At 36.0% G+C, this 11704-nt stretch overlaps 2 protein-coding genes across 2 annotated transcripts; one reads left to right on the top strand and one right to left on the bottom strand.

Annotated features, from left to right (window-relative positions):
• Positions 1–797: 797 nt before the first annotated feature.
• Positions 798–3728, bottom strand: bbs12 (Bardet-Biedl syndrome 12). The gene is made up of 2 exons (XM_030145123.1): positions 3642–3728; positions 798–2872 (listed from the first exon to the last, which is right to left on the bottom strand). Exon 2 carries the CDS (start codon positions 2856–2858, stop codon positions 936–938), a length of 1923 nt encoding a protein of 640 aa, XP_030000983.1. The 5' UTR covers positions 2859–2872; positions 3642–3728; the 3' UTR covers positions 798–935.
• Positions 3729–3860: 132 nt separating this feature from the next.
• cetn4 (centrin 4) lies at positions 3861–6658 on the top strand. Its single transcript, XM_030145125.1, has 5 exons — positions 3861–3944; positions 4192–4347; positions 4447–4575; positions 5235–5372; positions 6411–6658. The coding sequence occupies exons 1-5, from the start codon at positions 3942–3944 to the stop codon at positions 6498–6500; spliced, it is 516 nt and encodes a 171-aa protein (XP_030000985.1). The 5' UTR covers positions 3861–3941; the 3' UTR covers positions 6501–6658.
• The last annotated feature ends 5046 nt before the right edge of the window (positions 6659–11704 follow it).

The raw sequence follows: 11704 nt of genomic DNA, 5'->3' as shown, positions 1-11704 counted from the left end.
CTGATGACCATGAAAAAATGACAAACTGTATTTTATAGCAATTATTTACATTTATTGATAGGATTAGTGGATCAACAGGTATTAAACATTTTAGATCAGTAGATGGTTTTGGTCGCTGATGGATGTTTGGGTCTGTACTTAATTATACTGTTCAACACAACAGTATAACCCTGTCCTGCTTGTGTCTCATCTGTACTCTGACATATTGCAGTTCCACTCTGTTGTAAATATGTATATAGTCATTACACTTTTAAAATAATAATAATACATCACACTTACATAGCGCTTTTTTGGACACTTGAAGACATTTCACAAACAAAATAAAAGAACAAAGGGGCTCAAGAAAATGTATTACTTAGTGCTATTATTATTATTATTATTCTATATTATTTAGTTTTTGCACAATCTTTGGGCATGCGCATTTTTTGTTGTATTTTAGTCTGTTGCTGTCTTGACTTGACCATTGAATTTTGTACTCATTTGGTCTAATGTAATTTTTTTTTTAATCAAACAAAAGGTCAGGGGGATGATGAAGCTTACATAACAAACATAGGACAGCATTTTCCTTCTTATCTTGACCTTTGAGTTCAATATTATGCAGAGATCACTGAAATTTTTGTGACTCCCATCCTGTAAGCATCAGAATTTAAAGCTGTAAAACACAAGTCTACAATTCATTTAATCATGTCTCCCCCATGTGGTGAAAAAATGTATAGCATCACTTCATTGCAAGACATTTTTTTTACCTACTGACCTTTGATTATTTAGTTGATATGAATGACTGATAACACAGAGAGTAAAACTATTAAAAAGCTTTATTTTTCTCAGTTTTTATTTCACTTACTCAGTTTACACAAAAGCAAAATCAGGGTCGGACTTTTCATATTTAAAAAAAGAATTAAAAAAAAAACAAATACTGTTATTGCTTTGGAGAATCACAAGAACATCAGATCTTCCTGCGCTCCATTAGTTTTTCGGTCTACCCCTGTGATGACTTCTGCATCCGTCTGCAAAACCAGGAAAACCAGATCCAATGCTTTCCTCCAAACTTCCTGCTTCACACAAAGATTATCATAGGTTTTTATTGCTGGTGTTTCACTAGATTCTACAGATGTTGGAGTTGCGTTGTAGCATGTGTCAGTGTGTAAGAAAAGTTGAGAGAACTTTGCAGCAACGTCACCAACGGTCCCATGATAGTCCTGCAGGTGTTGGATCACAGCGGCTCGGGCTCCAACCTTTGAAAACACCCCTGTGTTAACCATTACAGTGCAAATGTAATCCTTTAAACCATCTGCCATGAGGGTCAACACCACATCTCTGTAAGGATTTGCTGGTGTTCTTGGTTTATTTTGTTGGCTAGAGACACCGTTGCTCTCTGTGGGGTTTCTTATGTCGTGTTCTGCTTCGTTTTGCAGGTGTTGAATGCAAACCATCTCGGTCACTCCAGCTCCAGGCAGAAGGGCTTTGTCTTTCAGCGCCCAATGTAAACGATAAGCACAAGCCCAAAACTGGTCCTCCAAGGTCTGTAACTTGGCATGTACAGAGCTTGTAAGTATCACTGTGACCAATCCACAGTTCAGTCCATCAGTGGTAATATTCACGGCTGTTCCGCGCTTCCTGTCGTTGTTGCTGAGGTCCCTCCATATGCTGACCTTCAGCCCTGTACCGACACAATGCTTACTCAACTGTGTGGCGTAAGTCACTGGGATAGCTCCTGTTGAAACGGCAAATGCTTTCAAAATGGAAGCCTTCACCTTTTCCACCACAAGAATATTACGTCTCCAACAACACTCAATCACTTTCTCACTAGCAACCCCACTGACTAGAATCACGTTCACTTCCAGGTTCAGCAGAAGCGTCACAACCTTCTCCATCCATGTGTCTTCTTTGCTCAAACGTGACAAATCTAAACGGTCGCTCACACTTTGTATACCTTTTGGTCTATTATAGCCAAGGTGGCGGTAAGTGGCTGCTAAATCTCCATGAATAAGAGCAACCTTCAAGTGCTGTTCTTTTAAGTGATGTGCAACTGAAGCCTGTTCTGCAGGTACTAGAACAACGCAACCTGGTAAAACAGTAGCTTGTTCCTCTACTAATCCAGGCAGCACACAAGTCACCACTTTAGTAACGTCAAATGCGATGTCTTGCTGATTACATTCTGATTGCATCTGGCTGGCCTTGACAACTAAATTCATTGCATCAGTACAGCCATGGCTCAATGTCTCTGCGATGTGTGCAATGTCAGGAAAAAAAGGCTCATATGAACAAAGTTGAGAAGCATGAATAGTGGAAATACTGGGAGATTCTGACTCACGAAAATGTCTGCTAAGCTTTAGTTTCTTTTGTGGTCCTAAGTTAAAGGGCCTCTCAGATGCTCTTGGTGTCAACTGCTGATGTGCATGGGAATCCTTAACAGTGGATACGTTAAATGGGCAAAGTTCTGACACTTCACGACGTTTAATCGAGATGCTACATTGCCTGCAAACATTCAAGCATATTTCCATGCCTTCAGACATAGCAGAGATTATGTGTCTGACTGAAATTCCTCTGTGAAGACACTCCAGTGCAGCATGACTCCAAGCTCCAGCAAGAAACAACAGGCATCCCGACCCTGTATTATAAACTCTGTGGTGCGTCTCTATGGTCTCGTAAACCACCTGACCAACTGAGCAGGTTAGTTCCAGGCTCTCAAGGATGCGAAAACATGAGCACACAAGAGTTGACTCCCCAGTTGTGTCATCTTGGATGAACTTGTAGTTTTTATTGGGGCCAAGAGAGGATCTTGTGATTTCTGCCAGGGCTGACAGCTTCTGTAGTCCAACATGTTGACGGTGGTTTATAATTGTACTTCCCAGCATTACTCGAGGAGCCTGAATAGTAGAGGACAAGTCAAGTTTTGAGTTTTAAGCCAGAAACTACAAACTTTATCTTTCCAGAAAGTAACACTGTTTAGATTAAATTGCAGTTTTTCCATTTTACTGAACTGAAATACTTCATTGTCTACATGACTACATATCTTTAGCCTTAATTTGCAGAGACATGCTAAATATAATCACCACTATAAACTTATTCAGTTTTATAGCTCCCCTTCTCTACACCATGGATGCAAAAACTCAGTAACTTTTCAGACGACATTTTTACTGGATTAAGTGTTCTTTATGGGTAGAAAAAAATTCTCTTCCTCCATACAAACATATGATGTTACTGCGGTTTGGACAGATCTTAGGTGCTGTGTTGCCTTTTTGGTTTGACTAAAACTAAGCACCTCCATATTCTGAACTTGCACTAAAAAATCTTTAGAAAACAGCTCACAAATCACATAACAAATAATCTCACTGAAGAAGTAATCACAATTCCAACTAAGCTGCGGCTCAGTCCAGAGAGCTATAATTGTTTTTTCTTGAAAAATGTATTCTGTATCTTGAGATTAGGCAATGTACAGAAACACTTAGCATCTAAGACTTAAAACGGTATAAAGCTAACCAGGCACTACAGACAGGCGATTAGTCAACAAGCTAACAAGCTAACGGCTTGAGAGAAAACGGCCCTTATTTTAGCAGGTCTATAACGTGTCAAAAAATAACCGAAAACTCTTTAAAGTATGCTCTTACAATATTAAACACATATGCAGAAAAAAGTTACCTCTTTGATACTTGTATTTGTTCTACCTGTTCATTGCTCGGTAACTCGGTAAATGAACACTGCGCTTGCGTTGTATTCTACCGTTGCTGGGAGACAAGAAACGACGATAACTATTGGTGAATATCGTCCTAGCCCGCCTACTTTGTTTTGTAATTGGTTAAAATCAATCCGTCATCATGTTTTCAAGGATTTCATAGGGTAATCCCCATGTCAATTATTGGAATTCTTTAGCGGTTGTTGATTACTTTGTTGACATCCACCACGGTGCTGACGCTCTGCTGGCTCAATTGTCGATTTAAATGGTAAACCGTCATAAAAGTTTTCAAAATTAAATCTGTGCAATATTTATTTTAGGAATGTATTGTTAACATTAGGAATGCAGTTACAAACTGTTGCCTAGTAGCGTGTTTTTGTAGTGCATCACCATGGAAGCTAATGTTAGCTAGCTTGACAATAGTTCTGTGAGTTTGTTACTCCGTGCAACAAATAAACGGCTACTTTGTGTGAGCTGTCATACATTTTTAAAATCGTCCTGTTTGCTTTTTACAGGCTTCGAATTACCGGAAACCAGTTCCCTCGGCTAGCCAAAAGAAAAAGGCAGCTCCCAAAATCGAACTGACTGCAGAGCAAAAACAAGAAGTTAAAGAGGCTTTTGATCTGTTTGACACAGATGGCACCGGCACCATAGACGTAAAAGAGCTCAAAGTAGGTCCCTACTGGATTACTTTCTCAACAAGTATGTTTATAGATTACAAAAAACACAGAATGAACTACAGTTGCCTCATGCATTTTGTGTGTTTACAGGTTGCAATGCGAGCTCTTGGGTTTGAACCAAAGAAAGAGGAAATCAGGTCGTTGGTTGCAGGTATTAGTAAAGAATCGTCTGGAACAATTGACTTCAACGATTTTCTCAGTATTATGACACTGAAAATGGTGAGTGAAATGCAGCTTGTGTACAAAATCTGGAAAATACCTCTTCTGTCCTCATAACTTGTAGCTGCACCTTTGCTGTCACTGAAAGTACACAAATGTCTTACAAGAACACTTCAGAGAGTTTTCTGAGGTTAACTGTTCCAATGCATCATCTGTTATGAATGGTGGCATATTAGAGCCACATTAGGCAAACAAAAAATAGTGGAGGGGGGGTGTTAATATTTAATATATAATATATTTAAGTAATACATTTTTGGGAAAGAAAATCTGAAATAATATAGTATTCTCTGAGCATATAGAAAAGACCACAAATAGAAAGCCTGTTTTGCATCAATACAAGTAAGCAAAGCTGGTCAACAACAAGTAGGCAAACCTGACCAAAACTTGAAAACTTTGTATTCAAAAGTGAATTCTTCTTAGGGATGTGATTCTTGGTCTCGTCCACATAATAGCCAAACTAAACTGGTGAGCTTGGCAAGGCTTTACCTTTATTGATCCCAAACATGGCTTTCAGATTTTCCAAGTTTTTTCAATAAATTTGTGAGGTTTTCTTGTAAACTTTCCATTTTATTCTCAGATAAACTGAAATTTCTTGTCTCTTGACCTGAGACATTGTCATAATAACACTGTTAATAATTCCTTTTGCTCTGTTGTAACAGAATGAGAAGGACTCCAAAGAAGAAATTATGAAGGCTTTTCGGCTGTTTGATGATGACTGCACAGGCAAAATCTCGTTCAAAAACCTAAAGAGAGTGGCCAAGGAGCTGGGGGAAAACCTGACAGATGAAGAGCTGCAGGTACAGTCAATTCCCGTGGAGTTAAATGATTCAGTTGTGATGGGACTGATACTGTAGGTTCTAAAAAAGGTTTGTTTTGAAAACTCTGTGTTATTCAACCTGTTGCAAAGTATATGTTTTTTCAGTTACTGATACAATCATGATAGTTATATTTATTTATAGATCCGTATTTTTCTCACCTCCAAACTTGGCAAATATACCCATTTTCAGTCTGTTATAGGTTACATAACCTGTTTCCTATCTTATCTCTACACCTGCAATAATAATGAAGGCTCAAAATGTAAAAAAAAAAAAAAAAAAAAAAAAAAAAAAAAAAAAAAAAAAAAAAAAAATACAATTAATATCCTATGTCTCACCAATCTAATGAATTTGTATGTAGCAAAGTATGTTAATCCCCACTTTCAGTAACTGCTGCGATCTGATTTTTAAGCAATAACATTAAACATTTACAGTAAGTGACTGTTTAGCAGCCATGAACTGGGTTTTCAGCCCACTTTATTTTATTTAATTTTTTGTTTCCTTTACCTAGTTTGAAAGATTTTAAAATATGAAATCTGGGCTGATACAACCAAAAAATAAAAAATAAGCATGAGGTAAATTCAGTAACGTGAAAAAATGAATCATTGTAGATGTTTTAGTTATAGCTGATGTACAAAGAGACAAAAGAAAAATACATGTGATAATTTCTGCCATTTTGATACATGATTCCACTTCAGGTCTTACTTTTGCAGAAAAAAATACAATTTTAAAGGCTTCACAAACTTTCAGACATTATCATAAATGGTTAAAAGAAACAAACTGTGAGGCTGACATGTAAAAGAGCTATGGAAATGTAATTTGTAGATGGAAAATTTAGTGTCATTTGTACATTTAGTATCTTCTTCTCTTTGGACGACAATATACATAAGTTTCTAAAATTTAAATTATGACTTCAGTCAGTCAGTCAGTTTGTGCTGAATTCCGATGCCTGAAACAAATGACATATTTGAGCTGTTTCGGTTTGACCATGCTTCAGCAGATCGTTTCTCGTTTTTTTAGGAAATGATTGACGAGGCAGACCGAGATGGAGACGGTGAGGTCAGCGAGCAGGAGTTCTTAAGAATAATGAAGAAGACCAACCTGTACTGAACCCCTCGAGTGTGTTACAGTCTGTTACTTGTGCCTTTTGCAATGCTCACCTTTGATACTGTCAATAGTTTTTACTGGAATGGAGGTTTGTAAATAAATATTTCTTTATCTTTGCATAGATCTTTTGCTACAGTTCAATAAATATATTTCATCAGAGCCAATTCATCTTGCCTCTTTTACAGTTTGTGTTTCAGTTGCATGAAAAAAGCAGGGTCAGACTGCAGACTGATGTCCTTAAGTGTTTTGTATGCATCTAAACATGCTTCTCTTACACATTGTTCTGTAATGTTTTATCCAAAATCTTCACATTTGATCTGTGGTAAATCGCTGTAGGATACAGTACAGTCTGTGCAGCACAACACACAAATAATGGCCAGATATGGAAGCAGACAGTGAAAGTCATATGACTAAGTGCACGCTAACTTGTGTAACTGTACACAGAAATGAAAAGTGTGAAACGAAGATGAGTAACTTAGTAAAAATCACTCTCACTTCACGTTTTGAGTTATAAAACTAAGTCATCGTCTGTACAAGGTACAGTACACCACTGTCATAGCTACATGTTCTTATCATCTTATAGGAAAGACGCTCCTGCTGATTAATTATACAGCGGAAGTCTGGTTTGGGCCCAAACACCATACCTTGTTAAAATAAACAGGATATTGAAGTGACGTGTTTTTCCGAGCTGTCTGACGGCTGTCTATTATTTTGAGGATGCTTGCAACTGATTGTGAAAGTTGCGATAACCTATTCGCAACAACAAAGGAACATCAGGTGGAAAATATGAAGTCTTGTCCGTTGAACAGATATCCAGTGTTTAAAAAAATATTTCATGTACTAAATGTTTGTCCAGAGAGAAGGAAAGGCAAAAGTAGAGTAAAAGATTCAAGTTATTTAGCAGTAAGATATTTATTAACATACTTCTCTGTAAAGTACATGCATTAATACAGACACTTTAAAAACGATCAAGTATAAGGTCACGAATAAGTGGGTGTGATGTTTTTTTTAAATTCCACAGTGCAAAATGCTTATGCAATACAAGTATTAAGGGTGACTTAAAGTGCATATGTACAGAGGAGGATTGGGGGCACTGGAAAAAAAAAAGTCCATTATATATTTTTATTATTATTCTGAGAAAAAAAAAGGCAGAATTTTAAACTCAGAATCCCAACTTTAAACGCAGAATTCTGACTTTTTTTTCCCCTCCGAATTCTGACGTTTTAAACTTAGAATTCTTACTTTTTTTCCTCAGAATTCTGACTTTTTTTCCCTCATAATAATAAAAAAATATATCATGGACCTTTTTTTTTTTTTTCTTTCCCAGTGGCCCTTAACCCTCTTCCGTACATATCAGAGTCAATACAGCCACTTTAATGTTCATGACTGACTTAATTTCTTCAGTTCTTACGTAACTCCAGATAGGTAGGTAGCTAGCTAGATAGATAAGGTAATTTCTAGTTTTCTATGCATTAGTCTTTGGCCTTATGGCATAAATATAAAATAAATGATAAATAAATATATTAAAAAAAAAAAAAAACTTCAAATGGGCATGAATCTTTTCTTTTGGTTCCTTTTGTTTTTCCAGCTGCCAAATCTGAATCCCAGAACTGATGTACTTTTCCTCCACATTCTTCAAATGTCAAACTGCAACATGGAATTGCTAGAGATGAGTCAAATCAAAGGACTAAAATTTCACAGGTTCATTTTATGTTAACCCCCTATGACTCAAAACCGCCCACCTTGTCGAAGTTCAAAGTACATCACACGCCAGTCGAGAGTACAGGAGCTCACTTTGAGGGGACGCAGATGATCGCAAAAAGACACCTGTCATGATATTAACTGAACAGATCATGACTTTAACACACCTACTAATGACTAACTAATGAAACACCTCTATATTCATTAGGTTTTACAGCTGCATGTTTTATATATCATTTTGTCATATTTATATGGTTTTGAGAGGGTTCCAGCATGTGTGCAGAACATAAAACTGTATTATTTTAGTCTCATAAAGTCATCTGCAAATTTATTCCAGCATCAAAAACAAACAAACAAAAAAAAGGAACATGGTGGAAGGGTAGGTGTTGATGTTTTGTTAAACTGTGGATGTTTGATTTTAGTACCAAAGTTTCCGATTGGAGTTGGATGTTTTCATACAGTGGTAGTTTCATGGCCTTTAATAGTTTCACAGCCCCTCAGCTGAGTGTTATTCCCCTACTGCTGTGGTTAAACATCGTTCATATCATACTCCCACTGCTCCGCTGCTCTTCTTCTTTTCCCATAAAATGAACAATTTCCAAAACAACTAAGCGCTGAAAGTCTGGTTGTTGCTGGTAAAAGATGATTATATTATTAAAACTTAAAGGTCATGAATGTGTCACCATTATGTAGGCAACCTATTTTCATAAGCCCCCTTTGAGTAAGACAAGCTGAAGGCAAACTAATAACTGTCATTGTGCTTAGAAGAAGCAGAGACACTGCATCAGGGGTATGTTGGTTTGATATTTAACTGCAATTTTCTAATACATTTAAAGTATTTACAGGATTGCGTCTATTGATAGCTGAATATGAATAGTAATTGTAGTATTGCTGTACTTATATGAGCTTTTGTACATATTTTAGTTAGTGTTCCAGTTGTTAAAATGTCAGACATGTTTTTAGTGGGTTAAAGTTAAAGCTGCCAAACAAACAACGTTTTGTTTCAATGTCATTTCATGCCTGCTTTAATCCATGTCCTCATTCCCTCCTAACCTATTTAAACGTCTGACATTGTGATGTTCTGCTTGTTTGGGGAGTCTGTTTCCATGTCGACAGGTCCGCTCTTACGAAATGGATTAGATCAGGTGTGCAGGTGTGTGGAAAAAGCGTGGTCGGTAAGGTGTGTTTAAGGAGCGTCGTGTTCAGTCACCTCTCGTACCTTTTTTTCTGCCTCTGTGGGCTACATTAGACATTGTAGATAAGAAGATATGTGGTTAAAATGCTGATATGTTGACAGTTCTGTCCTGTTTGTCTTTTGTCTTATGGTATGAGTTCAGGTTTTACAGTATGAACACATGATGGTGACTACACATCCTGAGCTGATTTACCATAAACTGATTAAATGGACTCACTGTAGCATCTATTCTGACATTAAAACCTATTCATTTTAAGAGCCAAACATCAGTTCACATTACATTAGGTTTTTGGTTTAGCTTTAACCCCACATTACTTGTGTTTATTAGAGCTGGTTTTATTACCTATTTATTACACCTATTTACCTATCAATTATTAATGTCCTCTGTACCACTTTATGGTAAGATTATAGAGAGCATTTATCAAATACCTTCACTATTTGACCAGATCATGTTGCTGCTGCACTTTTTATCTGTTATATGTCAACTCATGTTACTTTTTTCTTGTCCTCTTTATTGATCAGCATGTTATAACATTTACCATTAACTTATATATGTGATTGGTTAAAGGAAACCTGTTCTAAAGTGTCTGTTGAATGCATCTGTTATTTGATATGCCATAGTTAAATGCTTTAAATCTTATAATAAGCTGAACTATCTAAGTAAATATCAGATGAAGTGGACAGGCTTAATCCTTTCAAACATGCATTATAGGAAAAATGATTGATGATGACTTTTTGGTGCTAAACTGAAATTTATTTTATATTATTGATGAAATTGTGCTCTTCATAAGAGTTATTTAGATGTCCACATATTTCGACATCAGCATAAAAGGAAGGAAATGGACGGTTATGTCACAGCTGCGAGGACTAAGATGTTAAATAAAGCTGATGGGGGTGACAAAGGAAGTTCAGGTTCCAAAAAAATGAAAAGTAAAGGTTAATGTGGGTTTACTATTTGGCAATGAATAAGGTCAACTAGATGATTAACCATTTGTAAGGGTTTTCTTTTTTGTAAAGTGACACCAAGTTCTTAGCAGGTTGTTCATTTTTTGGATTGTCAGTCCTTTTCAAGGTAAAAGACAGTATTTCAGATTTGGATTGAAAGCAGCAGCTGTAGCTCAGCATGTTCTCACTGATGATTAATCAATAGAATTCTTTGGACTTCATGTCTGTTTTAGGTTTTCTTTTGTTTTTTTTCCAATAAAAGTACAATTGGACGTAATTCTCCCAGTTCTTTCCCATTTTCTTACTCACCAATGTTGAAAACCTAAAAAAAAAAAATTCTTGTCGGCAGGTGATGCAGACGCTACCTTGTTTCCATCTTCCACAATAAACAAAACAATTCAAATGAATATAAAACAATTAGATTATAAGATCAAGTGACAGGTTCAGGTGAACAATTATACATTATTTTAATTCATCAGCAGTTAATTACAGACTGCTATTCGTTAAACTCTGAACGGTGAGGAAATATCACCTGAATCTGTCAATTAGCTAATGGTTAAAACCGTCAAAGGTCTGAACCGCCACCAAGAACCGAAAGCATCTAATGATCTAAAACATTTAATAACGTCTAAATCACTAATCCTTTCAATACATTGAAATAATTCAAGTAAAATGCAGTTCCTCAACTTTTGTGTTGTATTTGGACATTCAGAGGCTCCGTACTAAAAGTGGAAACACTCATTTTGCGTAACATCGGGAATAAAACCCATGTAGTATAAAAAATGACAGCGGATGGAGCTGTTTTTATGTTCAGTTAATGATATAATTTGTTGAGGAAAGATGCATTAAGTCAAAACAAAAATAAACGATTGTGGCTGAAAACATCTATAGTAACTGTAACAGCTACAAAATAATCAAGTAAAATTTAGAGTGAAACAGTAAAACGTCCAAAAAGTCCAGTATGTTAATAGAACACCTGTGATTTCTTGAAGAAATTCAATATTTAATCCTTCCAATAACCTGTTTTGTCAAAAAAGAGAGTTTTTCTACAGTTTTGTGTGTTCTAATATAATAACCTTTGAACTTACTCTGAGCTTTAATGAACATCTATATGATCAGTGAATTAAATATATGAAAATAAATTATTTTTACTTAAAGATGCATGGAAGGTTAGATCGAATTAGAGAAAAATCAATTTGGAAGTCACAACAAAAATAGTTCCACATCTATAAGGACTAATAATATAATTAACTCTATTTAATGTGCAGTATGAATGTTAAAAAGTAGCATTTAACAGGTAATCAATTACTTTTTTTTTTTTTTTTTTAACAGATTTCAACATGATCCAGTTGAATAGTTAACAGTC

The sequence above is a fragment of the Sphaeramia orbicularis genome, chromosome 10, assembly GCF_902148855.1.
Source record: "Sphaeramia orbicularis chromosome 10, fSphaOr1.1, whole genome shotgun sequence".
Classification (NCBI taxonomy): Eukaryota; Metazoa; Chordata; class Actinopteri; order Kurtiformes; family Apogonidae; genus Sphaeramia; species Sphaeramia orbicularis.
The sequence above is the reverse complement of the archived record's forward strand: the minus strand, read 5'-3'. Positions and strand labels throughout refer to the sequence as shown.

Excerpts from the sequence above, each read along its gene's own strand:
- cetn4 (XM_030145125.1), top strand. Across the intron at positions 4,576-5,234 it reads GTATTATGACACTGAAAATG|AATGAGAAGGACTCCAAAGA; the intron begins GTGAGTGAAATG and ends CTGTTGTAACAG. Across the intron at positions 5,373-6,410 it reads TGACAGATGAAGAGCTGCAG|GAAATGATTGACGAGGCAGA; the intron begins GTACAGTCAATT and ends TCGTTTTTTTAG.
- bbs12 (XM_030145123.1), bottom strand. The coding sequence starts at position 2,858 with ATGCTGGGAAGTACAATTATAAACCACCGTCAACATGTTGGACTACAG.